Raw genomic sequence first — 27,367 nt, forward strand, 5'->3', positions numbered from 1 at the left:
CAGGGGCATCTCAGCTCTGGTGCCTGGAGCACCTCCTGCCGCTCCTTCTCCACTGACCTTGGTGTCTGCAGAGTTGTTCAGTGTTCTCACTCCGCTATTCCCTGCTGTAGTTTACATCTACACAGCAATGGTTTTTTTTCCCCTTCTTAAATATGGTATCACAGGGATTGAGTATCATTCCTAATTGGCTCAGCCTTGACCAGTGGTGGGTCTGTCCTGGAGCCAGCTGGCATTGGCTCTGCAGGACATGGCAGGGGAAGCTTCTGGCAGCTTCTAGCAGAAGCCACCTCTGTAGCCCCCCACAGCTACCAAGACCTGGCCACAGAAACCCAATACATGTGGTGATAGATGGAGTTCTTTGGAGACCAAATGAGACTCATGGAGGAATACATTTTTTTCACTTTTGTTTTTTCCCCTACACATTCTCTGACAAGAAATTCTGTCAGGGTGGAAGTCCAGATTGTTGCTTTTGTAGGTTGGGCCTGGAATAAGGCTCCATTGCCCTGAAACTTTTTACCAGTCCTGAACTGACAAAGGTTCTTTCTTGGTGTTTATATGTTCAAATTTGGACCCTGTGTTGTATATGTTTTCAAAAATGAGAATAGTCCTATTGAGTGCTGAGCTTTCCTGCTTTTTCTTCCAATCTTCTTTTGGTGGCTGGGAACGTTAATGTAGCTTATTTGTTAATCAGGAGGGAGAAGCCCGTGCCCGAGAGGCTGAGAAGTTGTACATGATTTCTTGCTTCTACACACGTGGAAAGATGAGAATGGACCTTTGGAGGGCACTGATTATTTTTTGTGTCTTAAGTTCTACCTTGCAGTAGAAATGAAACCTGTATGAGGGTGATGTCTCAAGGAGGAAACTATTACCCACCTGGTGAGCCCTATCAGCAGAACAGTTGGATCCTAATTGGATTTCTTTTTTTCCTTATTTTCATTACCCCTTATTGAGGGAACTGGCATTGTGTAGGTCTATGTTTGCTGCATTTAAAGGATACATAGGGGCAAATGAGTATCAGTGGAGGAAATAGTGTTCCTTTCTCCTTCCCTCTTCAACCCCCTCTGCTCACTTTTTTTTGTGGTCATTTATGATTCATGGCTGCAAGGTTTGATTTCTGTTCCATTTGCTTGCAGTCGCAGTTTAGAATGTAGGAACACTGCTACTCTCCATCCTGTCTTTTTGTTTAGAATTTGATGTGACTACCCCAATGCCTGAAATATCCTCTGACATGAGAGGCTTGTAACACTAGATAGCTGGAAATATTAGGAATTCGTTCTGTAACCCACAGTTGGACCATGGATCAGAACTGACTTCACTTTTGTACCTGTTTTGTTTCAGGATGAGTCTCATTTCCTAAAGAACATAAAAACTGCAAGATGCCAAGCTGCCATGCCTCTACTCAAGGTGCGTATGCTGGTGCCAAACCTCTAAGAATCAAACTGCTAAGGTCAGGTTCCCAAGGGGGTGTTGCTCCATTTACCAGGTTTAGGAGCCAGCAGCTGAATTCTTGTGTTGTTCAGGGGGAAATCCAGGTAATAGTGTAGATCCAAAAGCAAAATTTGTCTCTGGCTTTACCACTCATTTCCAAATATTAGATGGCAAGACCTAAAAAACAACCTAAAAGCTCCCTTGATCCAATTGTGGTACTGCCACTGATGAGCCTTACGGGAGAAAGGGAATATCAAAATTTACTGAATATATTCAGGGAGAGTAGAAAGAATATAGTGGTGTCAATATAACTTGTTTAATGAAACATTTTCAGTTACTTTTTGGCATGAAAACTGCTGCTTTATATCAGAATGGCATTGCCTAGGTCCCCTCCCTGGCTTTGGTTTAGGGCTCTAGTTTGTTACTGCAAGCTTCCAATGTCTTTCTGTGGCTGGGGCTTAGGATCATTCCTGATGGTTACGTGTACATAACTACTAGGAAATGGCAAAATGTGAGGTTAGCAAGACAAGTGGCCCACAGAAGGGAAGCAATAATGAATTATGTGATAACAGGAGAAATGCAAATTCTAGTGTTTACCTCTTGTCCTGGGATCAAAGAATGAAACTCTCTTTGGTAGCCTCCAACAGATACAGGTTACAGTTACGAATAGTTTCTAGATGCTGCAGTCTGTACATAGGAAGAAGGTACATGCAGTTCCTCTTCAGCAATTAATCAGCAAGTATGTATAAAGAAAAGATTCAATCTGTGATGGCGTTACAGCAACCAACTTTCATATGCAAGATTCTTAATGGCAAAACCGAAGGTGGTTGTCCTTGAGTAACTTCATTGCTCTCCTTAAAGGCCTGACTCTTGTTTTCAATTAGTTTTCAAATCTCTTCAGTCTTTTAATGTTTGGAAACCAAGTAGGAGGTCCAATTTTATGAGCAGTTTGAAATACAATAATTAGGATATATGTCTGAAAATGGAGGAAAATAACAAATTTACCTCATTGCAAAATGCTCGAAAAGCAGCCTCATCCTTTCCTACTTGAAGCTTTGTGAGAATCAGCTTGTCAGAATTATTTGTAGGCTACAAGATATGAGAGTGAAAGATGGTAGCTGTTAGGCAGAGGTTAATTGCCTGTATGCACTTAGTCAGGATTTACAGTTTTATGCTGTCACATCACTGGTCCTATAGAATTGAGAACTGATGCTCCTGAAACTGAATTCCAGTCTTCTGAAAGCATTAAGAGTTTTGTGTTCATGTCATGCATTATCTCACCTGCAATCAGTATGCAGTACTGCAGGTTTCATGTTAGGTGTTCAGGTAAATTTTATTCTCCTGCTTGTGGACAATAACTTCTGACTGTTTGCTCTAATAACCACTTTTCTGCCCTCCTTCCTTCCCAAGATAGACATTTTGCTCTAAAACTAGCCCATTTGGCAGCTTTGTCTTCAGGTCCTAGTGAGTGATGCTGTGTTCACTACTGACACAGCACAGCACACTAATTCTTTCGTACTTAAGACCTGCCAAAATATCAGGAGATTTCATCACCTGAATACTGGATTTAACAAGTATACTGTGTCATCTTTACAGTAAATGGTCAATGGGGTAAGAATGAGAATATTTTCAGTATTTTACATGACACTTGGAGATTATTGAAAAAAAAAGCATTGATAAACATGCTGCTGGCATTAATATTCTTGCTCTTGCCTTCTTTATGGTAAAAGGATTAGAGCAGTACTAGGGTTGTTAAAAGAGACCAAAGAAGTGGTATCCATAGGCAAGTCTTTCATAGGTAAACTGCTTCTAGCCCCTCAGTCTCTGCCTTAAGGTCATGGTGTGATGCTGTGCCAGTGTTGTATCCAGAGCCCCTGGAGCTATCTCCTGCCTTGTCTGTTTGCCTTAAGCGTTGCTACTTCTCACTATTGTTAGCATTATACTACTTTAAACTATCTGGAATTGCCATAGTTGATGGTATTTTCTACGAGGTTCCCAACATCCTGAAGCAGGAAAGCTTAGCCTTGAACTGACTTTTAGAGACAGAAAAAGCCCCACTTAAGAAATGAGATTCTTGGTCCTTAGATGCTACAAAAATTTATGAGTCTGTAACGACACTGGACAGATCTAAGTTAAATGTTTTTGAGCCAAGAAATGTTTGTTACTTCCATCCATACTTAATGAATTCTTGTTATTTTGATAGAATTTGCTCTTGTGACATCTCTATTTGAATAAATAAATAAATAATACAGTGTTTATATTGAACTTCACAATAATCAGATTAAATCAGTACATTCAAAATAAAGATGACTCGCCTTGGATATTAATTTCAGATCTGTCTTGTTAGACAGCTAAACTGAATCTCCACCTCTGAAATATTTAACCCATTCTTATGGCACTTAAAGCCTCTTTGTGGTTTTAATATCTGACATTGACCAGTTTTCAAAATGAAGTGGTATTTTTAGCCACTCAGTAATAATTCATCTTTTCCTGCTATCTTGTATATATTTCAGTTCAAGTGTGGTACAGAATTGTGAAGTAAAGCCATGTATTAAACATGTGTCCTACGTTTGTCAGTTGGTAACTTTTAGACTTTTTAATACTAACAAAAGCCACAAACTGTGTGTGCAGTTCTCAGTATTTTTTGTGACATACTTGGCCGCTACCCTGACAGAAATGTAAAAAAGTTTTGCTTGAGACAGTGGGAGTTGTGACCAGAAGAATTTTGTAATGACTGGATGTATGCAGTCACCACGCTCACTGCCTGACAGACTGCCCAGGTTGTCATTAGTTTAGAGTAAGTGTATAAACATGTTATGCCCAATTTATTGTTACTGGACAGAACTTTGAGCTGAACTTATAATTGCATGAACAGTAAGATAGGGTGAAATAGCAGCAGCAAGATGGTTAGGCCAGATTTCTTATTCCCTTCATGTTCCCAGTGGATGCACAAACTTGTGGGTGTGCAGACTTGTATGTGGGGGAGAATGTTTCATCTGCCTGTGTAGAAGCAGGTGCAGAGTTTGCACATAGTCTGTGTGCATCCCTGCAAAATTATGGAGGCGAATGATTTGAAAGCTGTAGCAGAAAAAAGTCCTTTGATGTTTGATTGTGTGGCAAAAAATCTTGCTTTCAAGGTCAGCGAGCTTTCACCTTGTCTGGTCTGTTCATGAGCTCTGTCCCCAGCTGCAGCACCTCTTGTGGTCAAGAGGGCTAGAAGTTGCTGTGTTCAAAGTGGTCCTTTTGTCTTGTTTCCATGCACTTGGAAGTGAGAATGGCTTCATGCTGTTGGGCTTTGGTTGAGTCATCAAAAGGCCTGGTTAGGCCTGGCTTGTCTTTTCCCCTAATTCAAAGCTATGGCAATTGATATAGGACCTACTTGTCATCTTCCTGTTTTCTGTAGTCTCATGTTTTTAACTAAATTCTCTTGGGGGTACTGACACTGGTTGCTCCCTTCACCTCTCCCTTAGAGGCTCATGGTACCAATGGTGTTACATGTTTTTAAATATTTTGGTTTTGCCTTCTAAGATTAGCCTGGCCTGAGACATGAACATAGGAGAGGGAATATACATGCTGTATAAAACAGCAAAACCTCAGCAGTGTAGATGGAGAAGAAATAGCAAAACAAAAGTTTTTCCTTGATCATCTCTAGTGGAATCTCTTGGGCACCAGAGTGAAAAGGATTCTACCTCTTTTGACCAGCCAAAGTGCTGCATGGCCTTTATTCTTTTGCAATTGCACGGAGTACTGCAAGGCAGTGGAAACTGGTGAATGTCCTAATGGAAAATGGATGAGTTTTTTGGAAGCATAGCAGTAACTAGTGAAGAACTGGGTTGGAAACTGAGAAATAAAAGGTAGTATCTAATAAAAAATTCCAATGGCATTAAATGTTCTTATTTCCTTTGTGCTGTTTATGGGCATTGTTCTCCAACATTTGGGTAATGCTACTAATGCAACTGGTCCCACTGAGCTGCTGTTCTGGTTAACAGCATGATGTACATCCTGATGTTTGTAGGGTTAAGGTCCTTGTTTTTATAACAGGAGTCCAAATACACTGTGTGGCTGGAACACCTTTTGTACTTGTTTCAATAGAGAGATGTAAAAATAATGTAAAAACAAGTCGATGCTGAAGGTAGGTGAGGAGGGAACACAAAATTTCCCTTTCCAGTGGGAAATAAACAGCAGTTGTCTTTAGGACTTACAAATCTGTATGGATTGGATAAATAAGCCTTTCCTTGTCACCTGCTGAGAGAAGGAACTTCATCTTGAAACTGAAGAAGTTGTGGGCCCTCAGGGCCGCATCTTCAGATCTACTCTTACCTTGCAATTTCCCTTACTTCTTGGTATAAGAAGGTAGTGTAATTTGCTTCAGTCATAGCTTATTGTTGCTGTTTGACACACATTGTCTGTCTAGATGTCACTCAAGAATAGACAAAGGTATTTATATTTTTTGGAATAACTACTGTAGGGGTTGTCTTATGAAATCCACAGCACTATCTACCTTGCCCAAGAACAGAAACAGACTCCTCAAAACAGCTGCTACTCTTTCCCTTTATCTAATCTTCTACTTCATCAGGTGATTATCTCTATTATATTATGCTCCCACTCAGATTTTTCATTTCAGAGGATAAGCTATTCTTATGCTAAGCAGTTCAAAATGACACAATAAGCAAAAACTGGGGACACAAGTAATTGTACAGCCAGAACCAGCCACACTTATTTTAAAAAGTATGTCAGTCTGTTAGCATATGGCAGAGCTCTTGCTGTGAAATTCATTTAACACCGAGACAGTCATTGTATGTTAATGAGGCTCTTTTTGCGTTCAATTATTTGTTTGTCCATCCTCCTCACCTATTCCCCTTCAAACTGGTCTATTGCTGGGTTTTGACCTCTAAAGTAAGTGCCATCATTTTATAAATTAGTCTTTGACTTTCAGAAGTGACTTTTGTAAATGTTCTCACAGCTGTGGAATTAATTCTTGGTGTTGTATTGTGTAATGCTAAAAAGCCACATTTGTCTTATGTTACTTAATAAATGAGAACTGCAGACCAGGTCTCTACTAACTCCATGAATTCCATGCAACTGAGCAGCTAATGTTAGTTCTTCTATGCGGAAATATGTATCAATTGATTACAGGTCCGATTTTGCTAGAAAGTTCTTTCTGGTCTCTGCAGTCTTGCCGTGGTTTTGTTCCGTATTATGCTGATAAACGTCTGAAAGAAGAGACTAAGCTCTCTTGGCAGGACAGACAGTTCAGCAGGAAACAAGAATTAAGCAGTGATCAGCAGAGATTTCGCTGCAGGAGCAAATCTTTATTGGCATCTATTCAAAAAGAGTTGCCACTAGAAAGAAAAAAAAAAGGGGGAATCAAAGCCATTTCTTTCATCCAGAATTTAAGTCAGCCTTTAACACTTGGAAATTTATCTTCCTGCAATTTTTTTTTCTTCTGTTTTTTCTTGAGCTCCATCTGTCATGCATTTTAAAACTGAAATGGACCTTTGGGACTGTGACTTAGACCACCTATGTTGCACACAGTTTTCTGGAATTAATTTCTCAAGTTCTTCACAGCTCTTGTAGAGTTAGTGTCTTTTGGGAGTTTTGTTCATGTTTTGGTTTTGCTGGGATTTTTTATTTTTCAGTTTGTTTAAAATGGCTAATTACAAGACATACCACAGCCCTTAGTAAGTGCCTGCAGTGGTTGGATACCCTGTCTGTTCAGAAAAAAGTTATATGCAGCAAAGCAGCAGCTGGACAAGTTTAGTATTCAAGTAACATGGAAGTTCATCATTCTCTCTTTTGACTCCTATTTAGGGATTGGGAAAGGAGCCTGACTGATTGTTTTGACTACTGGGGAATTAATGCTTCAACTTCATCTCATGTAGCTCCCAAGGAAAACCCCCTAAAGAGGGAGAGCCTTGAGAATGGCATTAAAACCTTTCAACACAGTTGAGTTTTTTGGATTTGTCCCTGGTCTATTCTGAGTGTGCTTTCCTTGATTTAGCTTGATTGAGAATTATTTTAAATGAGATGTCTATAATTACATGACCTTTATGTTTTCTTTATTTCTGGAGGTGGCTTTCTGTTGGTCTAGGAGAAACAATTTTAATATGGAGGTTTCTTGTACTTGTGGGACTGGCTTGTCTTGAGTTTCATCAGATTTCTCAGGGTGGTGTCAGTTTACTCTTCAAAGGCTTCTGCAAGGCATCAGGTATTGTCTAGGCTCTGTTCAGTTGTCCTCCAGTGTTACCTTAATTTTAAAAACTGACCTGATTTCTGCTTGATCACTTTGTTTCCTCATGGCATCTGATTTCTCTGGTCTCTGTGACTCCTTTCTCCTGAGTAGCATAGGCCCCTCTGTCTTGGGCAAACCAACTCTCACCTTCTGACATGTCCAAAGGTTTGACCTTGCCTCTTACTTAGTTCAATAAATATCCTGCTTTTTTAATGCTCATGGGAATTGTCTGATCCTCGTGGTGATGACATTTCCTTCTGATCTGTTTAACAGGCATGACTGGAGAGGTAAGTTCCACATTGATCACAACCTATATAAAAATAGCTGATAGAGTTTTGAAATTAATTTCCGGTAGCTGGTCTGTGAATTCTTTTTCCACCAGATTTGGCTGGCAAGTGGATGAAACAGCTGAATAGATCTAGGTGACTTGTTGATCTCAGTGAAATGATAAAAGAATTTCATTTTCTTTTTCATTTTAATGTGAATGAGCTGTTGGTACAGGTGTCACTCAAGAATCTCTTTGTTATTTTAATGAACCTGCATTAAACCATGCAGGAAATTTCAAGGCATGTGTAATTTAACTATTATATGTGAATTTACAGGAGTAGAAATTCATAGCTCTCATCTAATAATAGAATTAGGTAATAGTGGAGGAATGAAGGTGCAAGTACCTCTTGGAGACTTTCATGTCTATAGTGTAATTTTTCCTTCACTTTTTAGGAGCAGCTACTTTAGGTACAGGTTTCCCACCCTCTTCTTGTCTGCCCTACAACACATTTTACAATTTTCTTACATGATTTGTGTGTATTAAGTCATGTTCTAGCATCCAGCCAGCTGTGCCTAGACTCACCATGGTTGTCAGATCATCTTCTGGTCCTGCTTTAGACAGCTTCATCTTTTTCACCTTGTAGTAGAATTTTAAGAAGTGAACAAAGAAGTGAGAAAAAAAATCCTACTTCTTTATATCTCTTCTGCTGTTGTGAGAAAGTCTGCTTATGGCTTGCTGTGGCAGGTTTATTATGAGAGGATTTTTGGAGATGGGGATGTACCTGAAAGGGTGTGTCATTTTCCTGTGACATCTGATGCCAAATGAAATGTTGGACCAGGCACAAGATATTTTTGTGTCTAGTGAGTAAATCCTAAGTCAGAAAGGACTGTAATAAAAATGTGTGTCTCTGCCTTACAACATGTGAACATTTAATAAGAAACTGTATGGTTTGTCCTGCTCCATAAAAGTTCTAAGCACTGTCCTTGAGAGTGTCTTCAGGCAGTGATGGTTGACAGTATCTGTGGAAGGTGAAGTCTGTGGGTCTGGGGTTTTCTTTGTCTGTGGGGCTGGGGTGACTCCTTAGGCTCTGCTTATATTGTGAGGTGTATGATTATGGTGCTCTGTTTTGCTTTCCCAGGCTGCCAAGAGAGTGATCTTGCTTTCGGGCACCCCTGCCATGTCACGGCCCGCGGAGCTCTACACGCAGATCGCAGCTGTCCAGCCAACCTTTTTCCCACAATTCCACCACTTTGGGCTACGCTACTGTGATGCCAGGAAGGTATTTCAGTGGGGAAAGTGGCAGACTGGGACTCTGCAAACAGCATTGTATTTGTTTCAAAATGCGGAGGCTGTTTTCTTCCTTCTCCTTTCTGTCTGATGTTACGTCTTTTTTTGTGGAAGTCTCACTGAAGAGTAACATTTTGAAAGCTCTTAAGCTGAGAAAACTTAGGCCCTGCAGTGGGGGGCCTGAGATATGGATGCAGTAATGCTTCTTGTCAAAATCTGCGAAAGCCATGGAAATAAAAGTTTATAAAAAAGAAACAAATACAGCCATAACTGGTGAAAGGAGGCTATTCTGGTAAGATCTTGCCCCCAAAGTGTTTTAAATCGGCAGAATAACTATGGGGCCTTCTAAGCAGCTGTAGCTTTGGGCTAGTTGGTTAAAAAAACACACAACAAACCCCGAGTTTTTAGTCTGCTTTAGTCACTGTTTGGTAAAGGCCTGTGTTGCTTGGAATTTGGGATTTTACACCTTCAGGTAAGTGAATAATGAAGACTTGTAATCTGTCTTTGTATTTCACTCTCTTCTAATTCAGGAAACGGATGTGATCCTCAGTATATCCTGAAAATAACTCCTCTCCCAGATGCTCAGCAGTAGTTTCCACAGTCCTTAAGTCTAACCACTGCAAGATCTTGGCTTTGCAGGAAGCCAGCATTTGCAGCCATGATGGCAGGTGTCTGCCTTGCTGCCATTGTATGGGCAACTCAGCTGTGCTTGGATTTGGCATCTCTAGGGCTGCTGTGTGTGTTGGAACACACACTGCTAAAGGAAGAGCTTTTGCTGCTGCTTGTTGTACAAGGAGGCCCTAGGATCTTTGTGTTAGTTGCATAGACACAAAAAGGGGAACCAAAGTTCTCCTGAGTCCTGATTTGGAACAAAAGCTCCCTAATCTGTGTTGCCCTCCAGTTCCACCAGGACAAGGATGTAGCAGTTGGCACATGGCACAGAATGGCTTGGCAGTGTGAGCATGGACCTGTAGCACAAACTTGCACGCTCTGCCTTGTTCTCGAGTAATCCATTTCACTTGTTGTGCCTCATTTTTCGTAAGACTGAGAAACAATTTTCATCAGAGTGGTTGGAAACACTAAATAACTGTTTCATGTTCAAAAATATTTACTGAAGAACTGAACATCATCAGTGTATTCTATGAAAATAATTATAGCTATTTGTGGGGCTTTTGTGTTTATCTTTTCTATTTGGGGTAGCTAACATATACCAAGTTTCCATCAAGAAGATTCTTATTGCAGTCTCTTATAAAATTCTTGAGTCCCTGTTTTTTCTAGTTGTGAATGCCCACTTTTGCTTTCATAGCCAGTGTAGTGTTGTTCTACGTATGTCCAAATGTGCAAGCCAGAGGAGCAATTAATTGGCTTTGATACTCCTGTGCTGATGCCATTGATTAGAGTAAGGCCATTAGCATGCAGAATCTTGAATACAGAGCTGGAGTCTTGTTTCTCCATCCATAGTAGGAATCATATGGAAGGAGAGGGCTGCATCTTCTGCTGAGCTTCATTATCTTTATTGAAAGATTCCTTTCTGAGTCATGTTCAAAATGCTTCCTAGAGGAAAATGAAGAGATACAGTTCAATCTTGTTGGTTTTCTGCAGCAAAAAAGTAAAACCAAATCTGCGTGTGAGTCTCAATAGGTTTAGAGTTTCATAAACTCTTTAAGGGTAAAGGTCTGCACAAGTAGCTGCCTCAGTTATGAGGTAGACGGGCTTTTCAGGTAGGATCCTGGATATAAGAAATAAAATAGTTTTACATGATCCAGGTTGTAACAGTGTACTCTGTGTAAATGACTTCAACCTGCAGTGAAACTCAGCATGGAGGTCACAATTTGTATCAGCTTCCCTTCAAAACCTCAGCAGGGTTTCTAGTACAATTTTGTTTCTCTGTTTGACCTGTGTCTACTAGACAGTGGAACTTTGCTGATCTTGTCCATGCTCACCCGGGACATTTTGCTGCAGTTACTGTCAGTAAATGATAGAAAGAACCTTGAAAGAATTTGATTATTTGGAGAAGTGGGCTGCTGGAAATGAAGAGATGTGGATAGTATTAGAGTTAAAAATGGGACTGCTGAATATTTGATTGCCATAGTTCCACTCAGCAATGAATAAATTTAAAAGGTGTTTTGATGATTGTAGTTGTTCTGTCATGACTGTAGAGTGTCCCTCATGTTCTTTTTTGCAGCTCTAACCTGAAACTGTATTAGAAGTTACATCCTGTGGTATTTCTGCTGTCATTACTTAAGTAGGTCCTTCTTTCTGTCCTAAAAATGGCAGCATTATGAACGGAGACGGAATTGCACAGAACCAGAGAGGCTTTGCAAGGCTTTTGAAGATCTGTCAGGATGAAAGGCGCATGTAAAAATGTTGTGGTATTAAAAATAAATCTGATTGCATTATAAGAGTAAAGAAAAATTGGCAAACCTGAAACATTCAACTTAAAACTAAAGCCTGAGTAGTTTCTGTTTCAAGATAACAGGTTTTTGTGACAGAAAATTGCAAATATCTGGCAGATCTGATTAGAAAAGATACAAAAGTTTATAATTTTGTAATTCAACCTTCCAGCATCTGTATTCTTAAAAATACAACAAGTGAAATGTCACCTGTTATTTACAAAATATCTCAAGTCTGTTTCCCAAAATACATACTGTGAATTCATTTTTTAAATTGGGTGATGTTGCCAAATATTAAATAATTTCTATCTGAGCACATGCTCTGCATTTGTAAGAGTTTGGCAGCTTCTGCTAATGCTGCAATAAGTTTACTGACTCATGTAAGATGCTGTAACACTTTGGTAAGAAAATCACAGTTGGAAGCATGTGTTCTGGAATGTTGTGGATCAAAGCCAGATGTGTATTTTGGCAAAATAAACGTCCCTCTTCTTTTCTCTTTTCCACAACAGGATATACTAAACTACATTTTAATAATTTCAAAAATAATTACCTTTTATCACTAGCTAGGTGCAGCAAAGAGCTAGCATGCTTCCTTGTTTGCAAATTGTTCCAGCACCATAAAAGAAATATTTAATCTGAAGGTACTGTAGGGACTATGCTTGTATGTGCCTTTTAATATCACAGTAGATGGTATATTGGCTCTGTGTGTGCCTCATTCTTTCCTTTATGATGATGATGCTCTTCTGAAATGAACTGGCTACATGGACACAAAACATATGTATTCCTTTCTCTTTATGGCATTGGAAAGTGGACAAACATGGGCTGCGTAAGTAGAATGAGGCAGCCTGAGGAGTGTCCAGGCCCCATAGCAGGTCTTGCTGTGTAGACTTATCGGAGTTAATGTCTATAATATAGCAACCAGTGCACTGAGCAGTGTGGGCAGCAAGCTTAGGACACTGGGCACAGCCTGGGTGGGTCCTTTCTGGTTCTGTACAACTGCTGGTCCCATGGAGCCTGAAGAAAAGTGGAAAGGGAGCACAAAGACTGCGGCTCAGCAATGTCAGCTTTCCTGCAGAGTGCCTCAAGCTGATAAACCCAGCTAGATTTGAGCTGGCTCTTCACAGACCTGAGGCATGTATCTGTGTTGCACTCCTGATTTCAGGGAAGCTTTTTGAGAGGTTGGCTAAGATCCATGCGGGCTCATTACCTCTAGCTGTACACCACTGTGGTGTTGTCAGAGCCTACAAGTCTTTTAATTCTACAAGATTTAAACTGGCTTTGTGTCTGGGGTTTGAATGGTTTCCTGCTTTAATGAACCAACTGTAGCTAATCAGATGGTACCATAATTATGTAGGAATAGATTAAGTCAAATGAGTTTTAATGGTGGCCATAAGTTCCAGAATCTGAAGTCAGTTAATGGTTCACATCAGTACAACATGGCAATAGAATTTCAGATTGTCCTCTTTTATGTCAGCCTGAAGTAGGAATGTTCACTTCCAGACATCAGAGAGGTCTTATTTACCTATAAGCTGTTTGATTCCTCCTCTTCCTGTTCCCCACAGCATGTTCTTATCCCTGTTTCAGCAAAGCACCGTGGTTAGTATGATTTGGTTTTTGTCTCATGCGTTCTATGGAAGGATGGAGGGTGCAGCGAATACTTTAGAGCTTTTTCCTATTTTACTTCCATTTCAGTGTTGCAGCAGGTTTCTCTTGGGGAAGACAAGTAAAAGAGGTATAGATTTTTAAGGTTAAATCTATTTTAGCAGTTAATGTGGCACAGTAAGAGTGAAGCAGCAGATCAAAGGGGTTGATGCTGAGGCTCTTCACATTTCCATTATATGCATTTCAGAAGGGAATATGCATCCATATAGAGTGGTTTACTTTGGATTGTTGTTTTAAGACCAGAGGTTGTATTTTTGGACACTGCCAATATGACTTGGAATTAGAGCTGTGAGGAAGATTTGACCTCCCTCCCCACCTTGGTTTTTGATATTACTTTAGTTGTATTTCCTGCACTTATTTGTGAAATTTCAGCAAAAAGGTTTTTCTTTTACCTTTGCTTCAGTATTAAAATTTTACTGGTCTCTTCTCCAAAAGAAAGTTGTTTAAAGATGCTTCTTTTGGGGAAGACACCAATTTCGATGCCACCGTATGTGAGCTTAGTTGTTCTTGGAGAACAAATAATAGGCTGTGGAATTACTAGTAAGAGAAGTGATGAGCTGAGATTAATTGAACAAATGTATATTGTCTGCACACAGGATCTTGGAGGATAAGGCAGGTTCAGAGGAGAGTGCTTCAAGGAGGAGTAAGTGAAGGGCTTGTTCAGAGGAGCTTTGAAATGATGGTACTTTGAAGAGACAATATTTGGAGTGATGTATTGTAGGCCACAGTTTATTTATGGTTTGCTTGAGTCTGAGCCAGATGGGGTAATGGCAGAAACAGAGTATGTCAGGAAACAGATCAAGATTCAGGTCACAGTGGAAAACAAGCAATTTTGACCTGGCATGTCAGACCTCCTCTGTGAAGGCATCTGGGTTAAGGATGTTTGTCCTCATGCTGTTAGAGAAAATTTTCGTGCGTGTCTCTGCCTATTGCTGAGGTAAATGTGCATACACAGAAGTGCAGTGAGTTCTCTTGGCCTGCTCAAAGCTGCAAGTGGAGATCCGCACCTTTCTTTGTGAGGCTGAATACCAGGGCACAGTGCTGGAGTAGGGATCTCTGCCACCTTTCTGCATAGTCCTCTTCCCTGCACCTCCCTGAGGACCTGTAGATAGGAGAAAGGGAAGTTTGTAAGTAACCTTTTCACCTTGGGTGGATTAGTTTGTATGTTTCTATCTTATGGCCATTTTTGTCAAATCTCTCTTCCCACTGACCATAAAGTTCTTGCCTTGTTCAGTTTCCCTGGAATTTATTCTATTTTTGGATTGCCTGCAGACTAGTCTCTTGCAAGTTGAAGACTGATAACTGCTTTGGTCTTTCCCAGATGCCGTGGGGTTGGGACTACTCTGGATCGTCCAATTTAACTGAACTGAAAATTTTGCTGGAAGAGTCCATCATGATCCGGCGTCTGAAATCAGATGTGCTTTCCCAGCTTCCAACAAAGCAGCGCAAAATGGTTGTGGTGGCTCCTGAAGGCATTAGTGCAAAGACCAAAGCCGCCTTAGAAGCTGAAGCAAAGAAGATGGCCAAAGGATATAAAAGTGTAAGTAAGAAACTATTTTCCTGATGAGCCATTGCTATTTCAGGTACCTTTATTTAAAAACATCAGTGAAAAACAGCACCCTGAGTTCCAAAGAAGGTCAGAGCCACTCCTTATGTGAAGGCACAGTTTTAAATGAATGTACAGCACAATCAAAACTACTCAGCTTGTGTTGCTTTTGATGTAAATGGTCTGCTTTGTCCCTTTATGTGAAATACCATTTTATCTCTTTTTTTTCTCTCTCATTCATAAATTCTAATTGTCTTTCATACCTCCTGCCTCTGCACTTACTCTTCTGTCAAGTCTTATAATCTCATTCAGCTTACAAAAACACAGTCTTGTTTAAGCTGTATTGTGAACAGAGTAGTAGCAAAAAATGTGAAAAGTGCATTTTTGCTTCTTTTGTTTGTTTTCTTGTATGGTTGGCAAATGCATGTTCTAGGCTCCTAGACTGCCAATACAGTTCTGTAAGAACTTAGTAGTTTTTCCTTGCCATTTTAGTTGAGAAAGCATTTCTCAACTAAAAATGCATTTGTGATATACTTGTCATCCAACTTGTAGGAGTTGAGTGGGAGGTAGGAAGGGAGGTGTCAGGAGTGTGTGATTATGTGCCATACCCAGAGGGGAGTAGGAGATTCCCCCCTCCAGGCCTCTATTGTTGTGTGTTTTAGGCTTTTTTTTTCCTAGCAACATGTTTTATTGGCAGCAGCAGACATCCCAGATTTGTAAGCAAGCAGGAGAAAAAGGCATTTTGATACCTGAATTCGTTTGGTTTTGTCTTTACAGAAACAACAGGAGAAGGAAGCTCTTCTCGTCTTCTTCAGCAGAACAGCAGAAGCCAAAATCCGCTCAGTCGTGTAAGCTGCGTTCCTGTTCCATTCCTGCCTTGTAAAATGTGTTTGTCTGCTGAGAACAAGCAATGGTGCCTTAGAAATAACAGTGCAGTGACATGAGGCATAGCTTAAAGTCAGCCTAGAAAAAATTGATTTTAATTACAATGCACTAAACATTTTCTCCTCTTGGAGTTCCTAGGCTGAATAAGTCTTCTGATTTTATTCCAGATATGGATCTAAACTGTCATGTGAACCATCTAAAATTACTTGATGTTTGGGTCTTGGATCAAGTTCCCTCATCTGGACCCTATTTCAGTTTAAACAGGGAGGGAGCAATGAAAGTAAAAGTATCAACAGAATTTGAGAAACAAATGCTGCTGTCCTGCAGCAGCAAGAACCCTGCACCAAAAAACTTATGAGATGGACTAAGCTTTAGTTGGATTGTGCTCTGAGAATCTCGCAGACCCTACTGAAGTTCTTGTCTCTTCCACAGGGCTTACATGGGACCTCAGTAGCAAAAGTTTTGTACCAGAGGTGTGCTTTTTTAACTCTCTTTCCTAGGAATAATTTCCTTCAGTGACTTTCTGTGCCCTTTTATCCTTAGCCTTTCTGCTGAGACTGCAGAGAAGTTGTTTTAGGTCATATGGCATAACTTTCTAATAAGCAGTATGATAATAACATGAAAACAGTTTATTTTTTGCAGCTCTCTAAATGTAAGGACCAGCTGATGTGCACTGTGTGATTTCACAGTCTCAGACCTTGCTGCAAAGTTAGCCTGTTTGGCACAGAACTGCACTTCAGAGTCCCAGTGCTCATTTCTGTAGAGGAGTCTCTTCCTTTTATGTTAGTGAACAGTTAGAAGACTTTCTTCTTATTATTTCACTTGCAAGTGTGAACTGAATATAAAACCATAAAGTGCTGGTTACTTGACTCTCTGGTAGGAACTAGTCCATTTTTTTTCTGGGGTTTAGGAGCATTTAAAATATCATTTTCTTTAAGCTGCTAAGATACAGTACCATCTAGATAATGGTACTGTCCTATGATCATCAGCACTTTCCATATTTTAGCCTTGTTGACAGGTCTTCCATTGGTTCCATTGAATTGACCTGCCATTTGTTAAATGGAATATGCGAATGAGATATAAAATAATTGTGATGTGTTGGTTGGCACCTGCTTACTACACTGAATATTTGCTTTGAAGTTTGTCTTCAAATCCAGCAGTTCCACTTCTCTCCCAAATTTGTTAAATGAAACTATCATGTGATTGGGATCAGAACATCAAAGTGCTGATACATCTTAATACAGTGCTGAAAATCCTGCTTGGTGTTTTCTGACTGTTGCTGCTGACCGAAGTTGTGTTGTTATTTAGCAAAGAACTTGGTATTCCTGATCTTTGTAACACTCTTGCTATTCCAAAGAAAAGATTACATTTGTGTCATCTGTATAGGCTTATAGGTGTTTCTCAGGCTCCAGATGGCCTGATGGTAACACAAGTTTTACTACACAGAAATGGGCTCTGTAGCTCTGCTATTAGTTCACGGGAAAAGCCAGATGTTTCACTTTAATTAACACTGCATTTAAAAAGAGACTTGTTGCCTTTCATTGGTCATTAGCCTGTATGCCTATGGGTAACCCCTAGAAATTGCTGGTGTACTTAAATTGTTAAACTGGATTAAATTGTCAGTGTGAACCCTTGTAAGAAAAGGTACTTTTAGGATATTCTGATCTGTGTTTAGAGACTTTTTCTTCTAAAATATAAACAATCCTAAGTAAACACAGAAAGTATAATTACATACAGATTATTTTACTGCATTGTGATTGTGTAAAAGTTAGAAATACAGATGGATGAGTGAGATTGTTACTAAGTATAGATGACTTTCAGTTGATTAGTCTGGGATGTCATGTTTCAGGTAGGATATAATAAATTGATTCTTATTGATACCCAAATATAAACGTAGACAGTTGTCTGGCTGTGGTGAAAAAAAAATGAGTGAATTTTCCTGCAATGTGTTTTTTAATCTATAGGAGACTTGACTTGCTACTTGCACTGTACTGCAGCTTTTTTATGATAGCCTGTTTCTGTGCATAGATGAGCAGTATCTTCAAAATTTGTTGTGAGCAAAATCTGTATTCTCATAACAATTTTACAGAGTTTTCATATTTCCTTTCTTGTAGAGAATACATCCTGGAGTTACTAGAAAGTGGGAATAATAAATTCCTGGTGTTTGCTCATCACAGGATAATGCTGGATTCAGTAGTTGCAGAGCTGAAGAAGAAAGTAAGTGACTGACTGAGTTGTCTTAACTTTATCATTGTTCCAGCCTCAGAGCTGTTTAAGTTCTCCCTGGAGTTATGGCTGGTGAGATAGTTTATGAAAGTTAGCGGCAGAGATAATTTCTACTTGCTGTGCTTTTGAATGTGCCCTTCACCGAGGGAGCTGAGCTGACAGGGTGAATGCCTCACAGGATGCACTTTGTATTATTTTTAATATTCATCGTCTTCCCTGGATCCTATGAATTCCCAGGGGAGTATTACCCTGTGTGGTGTCTCTGCTCTGTCCTCCAGGTTTTCCTCAAAGGGAGAATGCGACAACCCCAGCCCACTATGCATGGCTGCCTTTACCTCTGTGACCTCTTTAGTACTCTTACATTTTTGAACTGGTACACTGCAGGGAGACTTGGCAGACCTGCAAATCATCTCTCTGACTCTGAAATTGTTTGGCTAATTCTTCTTTTGAGACTTCCATGGATGCTCCTAAAGAGTTCTGGGTCATGCTGGGACAGTGTGAAGAGTGGTTTAAGATAATATTCCAATCTGTAAACCGCAATGGCAGTGATGACTTTGCTTTGTGACAGCACTGGACACTGAAGAGTTATGGCCCTGTATCACACAGGTTTGCCACACCACCCCCGAGCCTGCCACAGAGCAACCGAGATGCACATCTGCTCCTCCACTGCAAATGGGGGAATACTTGGGGAGGTTGGGGAGGTTGTGCCAGCTGTAACATCAGTACAGAAACAGTGTTTAGCTTTGTATTAAGCCGGTTGCTTTTCTACTGTGCATGTCCTTCCTGTTGTGCTGCACTGGTGGGAGAGCAGTTGGCATGGGAGCAAGTCACACACTGTGGACAGAGAGGAGGTATGTTGTGTTCTGAGCTACAGTGCTTCTGCCTGAAAGACAAGGAAAGGTCTTAAGAATAGAACTGCTGCCTTTTTACTTTTCTGGTTCTGCCATGGGGAAGGGAAATGGAATCCACTAGAACATGGAAAAAGTATACAGGAAAGGGGACAGAAGGTCCCTAAACAGTATCTTGTGCCCTCTCAGCATGTTGAGTACATTCGAATTGACGGCTCCACACCTTCAGTCGAGCGGCAGTCTCTGTGCCAGAAATTCCAGTTCTCAGAGAAGCAGGTTGTGGCTGTCCTTTCACTCACTGCTGCAAACATGGGCCTGACATTGTCTGCTGCAGACCTGGTGGTGTTTGCAGAGCTCTTCTGGAACCCAGGGGTAAGTGTCCTGGAGGGGATAGGGGTTGGGTGCTCCCTGGAGAGCAGAAACATTGCTGGTGAAAAGATATAATGGGCAGGGGACTTTTTCTACAGTTTTTCTTGTGCTTTCTCTGATTTCTCTTGTCTCTGCAACACCACGTGCCTGGACTTGATTACAAAATTTGCTGGCATGAAGAAGATATCATGAAAGGGAAACATGCTCTTGTTTCTTAATTTGACAGAGCTTTTAACAACTCACCCAACCAATACCTGAAAGACCTGAAAGGGTGCATCATCAGTGCTGACCCTCTACTTTTCAAAGATGCTCAGTGCCTTTTGGGAACCTGGTGTACCAGATTACTTCTTGGCTTAGTCTGTGTTTGAGGATACAGGTGTTAATGGAATCCAGATGAGAAACAATTGCTAAGCACAAGAAATTAGATCTTTCTGTTCTCTGGTGTTTGCACTATTTCTTAGATGTTGCAGTTCTCACTTTTTATTTGTCATGTCTGTCTTTATGTTAAGATTTTGATCCAAGCAGAAGATCGGGCACATCGAATTGGACAGACCAGCTCTGTTAATGTTCACTACCTGGTGGCTAGAGGCACAGCAGATGACTACTTATGGTAAGAAGTGAGAAAGACACTGGTTCTCCTGTTACCTGTTTTTCACCGTTTGTCACATATGCGATGTGAGGTGCTTAATGTTAGTGCTGATTTCCACAGCCTGTGATGAGGGTAGGAGCAAAAAGTACCAGTCAGGGCTGCTGTGAGCTGGTGTCATGGCCTGGCTGCTGTGGACATGACTAAGTGGCTGACAAGCAGGAGGAATAAAAGTAGTTACCTGACAAAGAAAGGGCTCTTAAGAGAAATTCTGGGGGAGTTGATGCATCTAAAACCCTCACAGCCTCTGTATGAGGAGAAAGAATTGTCTTTGATAAAAGCACAGAACATTCCTCTGCTGAATACTTTCAAACAAAGTCAGCAGACACTGGAGGTGGTTCCATGTATTGCAGGTCAGGACTGAGGAGCAATATGACTGCTGAGTGCTTGGACAGGGAGCAGTGGAGGAGGACTATACTCTTGCTGTCCTCTTCCCCTTCAATGAGCCCTTGAGATGGATTAAAAAAAGTGCTGCTGACCCACCTCTAGATAGTTGTGGTATGAGCCTTTCTGGCTACAGTGAGAGTCGTCAGTGGACACTAATCCTTAGGGCAGGATCTGAGGAATCTTTAGTGCTGCAAGGGAACTGACCTGCAAATGATGAAATTATCCACCAGCTGGTTCATTTAAAGTCCAAAATTACATTTTTATTACCTTGTTTAAGGGAGCGAATGAACTCATTGAACTTGTGCAGTTCCCAGAATATCATGATGGCAAATAATTATAACCCTACAATGCAGGGATCTGGAAACTGATGCATTGCCCAAATTTCATGGGAAGTTAATGACAGTAATTCTGCCTTTATTTGTGAAATGGTGTCTGTGCAGTCATTAATGCTTAATGGGAAGGAAATATGGCTCTTGAAAGGAGAGTGGCATCCTTTTAAAGATGAAAAAAAGTTCAAGGCAATAAGGCTGTTTGGTTAATGCATTAATTGTGGCATGACCTTTGTGTCCTTCAAAGTGTCCAGTCTGCAGGTGCACTTGGGACCTCTTGGCCTCTTGGGCCAGTGATGGATTCTTCCTCCTGTAGATTGGGAGTTATCCTTGAAGTGATGATAAGTCTGTTGTTGAGGATTACCACTGATTGCCTTGGGGGCTGAACACACAGGCTATTGGAAGTCCCTTTAGCTGCATCTTCTTGTTCTGGCATTATACCAGTGGTGTTACCTTGGTCAACTAGTTTCCCTATTGGATATGTGTGTTCTCCAAATATTTATAGCCCTAAATCCTCTTCTTGTGACCTATTTAATTGATTGATACTTGTTTAAGCTGGATTGACTGATAACCCAAGACAGCATACTGTCATCATAAACAGGAGCAGGACAGGTTAAGGAATCAACAGGCTTTAGTAGAAAAAAACGGGTTTTTATCCAGTTATATCTTTTTTTTCATCTACACATAGTAAGTGATAGTGTCCTTGATGATACTTTTTTCCTTTCACTAATATCCATTTATCTCTCCTAGGCCAATGATTCAAGAGAAAATCAAAGTGCTGGGCGAAGCTGGTCTTTCAGAAACCAATTTCTCCGAAACAGCTGAGTCCACTAATTACTGTCCTAAGGTAATTGACCTGAAAGAATATTGGTGGTCCCTGGGAGAGGCAGAATGGGCTTTGGCTTATGTACATCTAGATTGGCAGGCTGACCTTACACCTGTTCTGCCTTTAATGCCATGGACCAGATTCTCCAACTCCTCCCAGGACCCTCCACAGAGAGGCTTCAAACCTGCTGCTTGCAAGGAGATATGTTAGCCTCCATGTTGTATTTATGTCTTGGAGTATATATGTATGTGTAAGATATATATGTGTGTGTGTGTATCATATATGGGAAGATCTGTACACATACAGTGTCAGGGGGAGCAGCCTCTGATTGTTGCTCCCTAGGTTTTATATGACAATGTCGATGCAGATTCTGTCTGTTCTGTTTTCTCAGGCTGATCAAAAACAGAAGACCATCTATGACCTTTTCCAGAGGACCTTCTCTGAGAGCACAGATGATGCTGATGATGCTTTGCTTTTGGAGGCAGCTGATGCTGGCTGTGAGTTTGACTCTGGCAGTGCCTTGCAAGATAGAGAAGGAGAGACATGTTCAGGGAGTCCCAAGAAAAAGCAGCGGATTGAGGAGTTCTTTGAAGTGTAATGGTGACAGAAAAAGAGATGGCAGCTAAGAGACTTTTTATACTAAAAAAGAAAAAAACCCAAAGCAATCAAGTATTATTTTTTAGTTTTCAAAAATAAAAGACTTTAAGTTTTCTGTATCTCTAGCATGTTTCATCTCAAACGATGAGAAGGCTGTCTGACAGTGTGACAGATGTCCAGTGCACACCTGGCAGCCTGCAGTCCTAGTTTACTGATGACCAAATGGCCGTGGGCAAGTAGCATACTGCTGTGTTTCAGCATGTTAGCTTCCACAGTTGTTTGGTTTAAAAAGCAGATAATGGTTGTCTGTCCACAAGGCAGAACTGTTGTGAAAACCAACTCCTCAGCAGCTGCAGAGTGCTTTTAACAATGTCTTCCATCTCTAAAAGTTCTAGTCTGTATTTATAGGAGTTGATTCATTTGCAAATTCAGCTCCTACTTGGGTCACTCATAAACTGGCTTTCTGGTATTCAGTTTGGCCATGAGGAAAAATGATTCAGACAGATCTTGATGTGTTGTGGAGGTGGGAAAGAGGAGGCAAAAGAGCAGTCAGTACCTTGAAACCAAGTAGTGTAACTGTGTGCTAGAAGTGTGCGTTGCCTGTTAGGCACATCTGCCTGACCACAGTCATCTCTGACCTCATATGCTGAATCTTAGGACCTGCTCCACGGCATGTGCTTCAGTGGAGGGTGAAGCTTGTGCTGACTGCCAGGGATTAAGCCTGGCTTCCCAGGGAGGCTGTGTGTGTGTTCTCTTCAAGACTCAGGACTGATTTCTACAGGTGAGTGAGGAGAGGGGCAGATGTGCAGAGTTTTGCTCTTGTTTTGTAAGAAACTGATTCTGGACCGAACTGTAAATAGGAAGTTGGTTGAAGTTGTGGTTCCCAAGCTTTGATACTTTTCTATTTTAGCATTTCATCTCCCATTTGGACCTTGAGAAATATGTGATGCAGTGGAAATATTAGCATTTAAAAATACTTAGAATGGCTGAAAGATATATCTTGTGCTTTCTAAAACACATCAATTTTCAAATAGAAAACTCCCATGATACTTTGCTTATAGGTGAGTCAACAATTACTTTCATAACATATTTAGGCTGCTACCCTGGGACCTGTTATTTGCTCTAACTACAGCTCTGTGTAGGTTACACTAAGAATTCCAAAAGCATTGTTGCTTGATGCAGTGATTAAAATGCCTGGTTTTGATCTGTGGTAGTCTCTATTATCCTCTCAGCCCTGTGAACTGTGTTACCTGACCTCCCAGCCTCAATGCCACCTGAGCAAACCTGGTCTTTAGTTCCTTTCAGGAGTTTGTGACACAGTGGCTGTCTCTTGGGCATGGCCTGATTCCACTTCATGGAGGTGATGCCTCTGCCGAAACTCTAGAGACTTGTTTTGATGTGGTCTTCATGTAAAGGCAAGAGGCTCTTTATCACAACTGGTCTTTTCAGGCATCTCTGCCTGGTTGTCTTTATTTTTTTTTGTGTATTATTGCCAGTGCAGTGTAGCATGATCCCCAAATTAATGTCTTTCATGCTTCTGGTCTTGGTGTCTAGAATATACTTGGAGTGGACTAGTGTTGAGCCAATGTGACCAGGGAGTACAGGAGAAGATATAATTTCACAAATATACATGTTTTACAGCTGTAATCTGTAGAGAAGGGTGGGGGGAAAGCAAACTGAAGGCTTACTCTTAGCTCCCAGAGAGCAGGAGCTAACATGCTGTGCAGGTGGCATGCTTGGCTCTGTGCAGATACCAGACACTGACAAAAAGATCTCTCTTCCACACTGGAGGAGAAAAAGTGTTTGTGCTGCAAGACCAGCTTGGTAATAATAGATGTTTATTCCTGCTTTGAAGGGTTTGATTATTCCATTTTCAGCAGATGTCGTCATGGAAATGCCCCACAGGCTGCGTATGCAATTTTGCTGGATGGAGAATTGCTTTTCATTCATGACTGCAGAAGGTGCTTTGAGGTGTGAGCAGGAGTGAGGGTTATTTGACTGGGCTACTGGATGAAATGCATTATCTTTGGGTTTCAGACTGAGAGCTAAACATCGCTGCTCTTGCTTCAACAGGTGGCCAGGAGATAAAGACATTTTTAAGTGTCCGTCATCTTGAACATAGAGTATTTAACCTGTCTGTAGGACAAGTGATCTTTCTACTTGCAAAGTAAGTTGTTCTGAGTCAGTTGTGTACTGACTGAAAAAAAATATGGAAGACATTATTTGTATACGCATATTGTTGTCTCCTACAGGAGCAGTTCTCTTTCTCTTTGTAAAGCTTACAGCTATTTCAAAACAGTACTTTTCTGAAATATGCTGAGAGTACCCTTGGAGAATTCTCATGAACTCAACTTGTCCATATGTTGATAAATCCCAGCCCTGTTAGAGGAATGCTACGTGTCCTCTTCGTTAGGACCCATAAAATCTCAGCTGGTTTGCTGCAGAGACACAGGGTTTTCAGGTACACTTGAGTATTGGTGGATTAATTTGCACCAATATGCCAATGTGTGGATCTTCTGCTCTGAGGGGCTCAGTGATACACAGCTCAAAAGTGAGAACAGCTCTTTTAGACAAAAGCCCCTCGAAGCTGGGGAAGGCTCCTCCCACTCCCGTCCCAGTACCGATTCCCCAAAGGAAGAACTGCACTCAGAGACAGGAGTCCACAGGAGAAGCAAATTTATTGAGGGTGTCTGGCTTATAAAGGGTAGCGGTGGAACATTCTAGGGAAATGGGAGGGGCGAAGTATCCCATTGGTCAAAGCGTATGCAAGGGGAGCATCAAGGGAAAGGACCAGTGGGAAGCAGGGTAAGAACACAGCCATATATGGAAACTTGGTGCACTGCGGCAAATGCCAACCAATCAGGGAAGGAGTGGCAGGAAATGAGCCCTAAGGGTTTACGGAAAGGAGACCCAGGATAGGAATAACTAAAGGGAAAGTACATAGGGTAGACCTGTTGACATAACATTTATTAAACCAGGGAAACATTTATGTATGAAACATCTTGATTGAAGTCCTTGTAAGTCTTGTGTAAAACATCAACATTCACAGGGCCAGGCTCCCAGACCTCAGCATCTTCATCCACCCAGCGCTTATAGTATTCTTGCAATTTGATGAATTCTTGGTCTATTCCAACACTTGAGATTCTCTTTATCCTTGCTAGATAAAAAAAGGGAGAAGAACCTTGTAGGAAAAGCGCTTTTGGTGATTATTTCAAGGGATTGGAGAGACTGTGCAGGCCTTACCCCAACTGCATCATTAGTCCATCATTAATATGGTGAGGAGGTGGCTGGGCAGCTCAGAAAGGACCTCCAAGGCTTGCTGAAGAGAACTTGTACTAGGTATGTGCAGGCTGTCAGTAAGAACCACAGGAAGGCTTGGGAACATGCAGCACTCTTGGGAACTCTTGCACCTGCCCATTGAAGGTGATAAGAGCTGTAACATTTTGGCATTATGTAAAGGCCAGTAGAGGAAAGGGAAGGACCCACCTTACTGGATCTTGGAGGACCTTACTGTGGCTGGATACTTGCTTGTACACCTGCATCAGTCCTCCCACCATGTGGAGGAAAGGTGTGTTCTCAAGAAGGATCCCAAAGCAGAAACAACAGGTAAAAATACCTGAACAGTAAGCTGGAGTAGTTCAAACTAAGTCTTCTGTGTGCCCAGCTTCACGTGTTGAAGAGTTCAAGGCAGTGAACTATCAAGGTAAGGCCATGCTGGCCTGTCTGCATCCACCATCTTCTCAGTCACTGGTAAACATGTTTACTCTGGCAGTGCTGGGAATGGCTGTGTTCCCAGGGGGCTGGGTTTGGTTGCTGTTAGAGCTGTCTGTAACACCTGTAGATGAACGACATGACAACACACTGCACTGTCATGGCAAATTTTAGCTCTAGATACAGACCAGAGAATAGCAGCAGATTCTCTGTTCTGGAGGTGCTGGCTGACACTTTATATTTTTTAACCATATCATACGTAAGTAGCCAAAGGAACTTTTTCTTCATTTTTTTTCTTTTTAATCTTCTAATACATTGGTATCAAAATTGTATCCTGTGAGTCATCATTTTGATGAGGATCTGAAAAGGGCAAATATATTCCTAGGATATATCAAATGAGATTTTGACTCAACAGAAGGAGCTGTAAATACCATTGCCTAAAGCCCTGCTGAGCCCTCATCTGGAACACTGCTCTGGCCCACCAGCTCCCAGGAGAAGAGTTTGCAGGGATGATCAGGGAATGGGAAGTCTGGCATGATGGAATTAAACCTGTGAGTGTTCAAAACCTTGAAGCAAGAGCCAAGAGAGAATGCAGCATCTGTCCAGGAGCACCTCTGAAATTGCAGACCTCAGACAGGGAAAGACCAACACAGCAGCAGGGTACACTCAATTAATTAATTCCCTACTAATTAAATAGACTGCAAATGAAAAGAAGGCATGGGTCAAGGCAGCCAGGGTGGGTATGAAGCTGTCAAAGGAAGGGAGGAAAAGCACCTGCAAGAAGTACCTGGAGTGGTTACTGGACGGGGAAGCTCCAGCTCTCCTCTGGCAGGAGGGGATGAGCTGTAGCTGGCTCTCATATTAAAAAGCTCTTGGGCTAACTGGATTACATTTCTTAATGGAGGTTAATGGATTGCTAATTCCCTTATGAGCATTGGAGCTCACTGGCACTGGTACATTTTGCTTTCCCTGTGTTTTGGTGCTGGGAGTGGAGGTGCCTCAGGTGCCCCAAACATCTGACGGCCCTGTCTGGGTGCTGAGAGTCGCTTCTGCAGCAACACACAAGGCTTTTTGTGGCTGGTTGTCTCATCAGTACATGACCCCGAGGAAACTGGGAAGTTGCCTTGGCTCCATCGGGTCAAGTTATCTCGAAACCTTTTGGTTTAAGGCCCGTATATTTCAAAGCAAGAATTTATCCTCACTGAAAAAGAAAAATAAAAATATTTCGCAGGTCAGTCAGGTTTTCTGTTCCTATTTTGATTCTGACATCTACCCCCTCCTTGCTCTTTAGGAACGAGGTGTGCCCCATCTCCTTCCCTGGACAGCTCCCCGGGTGCAAGGCCCGCACTCGGAGCTCCCGCGGGCGGTGCGGGGCTCCCGTCCGGCCTGGCTCCCGCACTGAGTTTCACAGCACAGGCCAGGAGGGCCCTGTTTAAGCTGAGTCAGCCCAGAGCACACGGCAAAGGGCTGCACCCAGGTGCTTCTTGTGTATCTCCAACGAAGGAGATACACTGTGCAGTGAGTGCCACGCCGCGGGGCTGTCCCGCACGGTCCCGGGGCCCTCCCGCACACCCGCGGGGCTGTCCCGCACGGTCCCGGGGCCCTCCCGCACACCCGCGGGGCTGTCCCGCACGGTCCCGGGGCCCTCCCGCACACCCGCGGGGCTGTCCCGCACGGTCCCGGGGCCCTCCCGCGGAGCCCCCGCCGTCACTTCCTCCCGGCCCCGC

General features: G+C 41.8%; 1 protein-coding gene and 1 long non-coding RNA gene across 6 annotated transcripts in view; one reads left to right on the forward strand and one right to left on the reverse strand.

Moving 5' to 3' along the window:
* Positions 1-22,048, forward strand: part of SMARCAL1 (SNF2 related chromatin remodeling annealing helicase 1) — a 37,144-nt gene extending 15,096 nt beyond the window's left edge. For all 3 annotated transcript variants that reach the window (XM_071562519.1, XM_071562521.1, XM_071562522.1), the window contains exons 9-17: positions 1,339-1,404; positions 9,067-9,207; positions 14,592-14,810; positions 15,594-15,664; positions 17,816-17,918; positions 18,965-19,147; positions 19,654-19,754; positions 21,257-21,353; positions 21,724-22,048. In XM_071562519.1, coding sequence (XP_071418620.1) covers positions 1,339-1,404; positions 9,067-9,207; positions 14,592-14,810; positions 15,594-15,664; positions 17,816-17,918; positions 18,965-19,147; positions 19,654-19,754; positions 21,257-21,353; positions 21,724-21,930 — 1,188 coding nt within the window. In that variant the 3' untranslated portion in view covers positions 21,931-22,048. The remainder of the gene's footprint in view (positions 1-1,338; positions 1,405-9,066; positions 9,208-14,591; positions 14,811-15,593; positions 15,665-17,815; positions 17,919-18,964; positions 19,148-19,653; positions 19,755-21,256; positions 21,354-21,723) is intronic.
* A 2,540-nt stretch (positions 22,049-24,588) lies between these two features.
* Positions 24,589-27,366, reverse strand: LOC139675202 (uncharacterized). 3 transcript variants are annotated; one of them, XR_011698454.1, is made up of 5 exons: positions 27,213-27,366; positions 26,428-26,841; positions 25,546-25,764; positions 25,173-25,339; positions 24,589-25,086 (listed from the first exon to the last, which is right to left on the reverse strand). It is a non-coding gene; the product is annotated as an uncharacterized lncRNA (long non-coding RNA). The 3 variants fall into 3 exon arrangements; XR_011698452.1 differs by having other exon boundaries at positions 26,428-27,366; XR_011698453.1 differs by having other exon boundaries at positions 25,416-25,764; positions 26,428-27,366.
* Between the last annotated feature and the right edge of the window lies 1 nt (position 27,367).

The sequence above is a fragment of the Pithys albifrons genome, chromosome 8 (assembly GCF_047495875.1).
Source record: "Pithys albifrons albifrons isolate INPA30051 chromosome 8, PitAlb_v1, whole genome shotgun sequence".
NCBI lineage: Eukaryota > Metazoa > Chordata > Aves > Passeriformes > Thamnophilidae > Pithys > Pithys albifrons.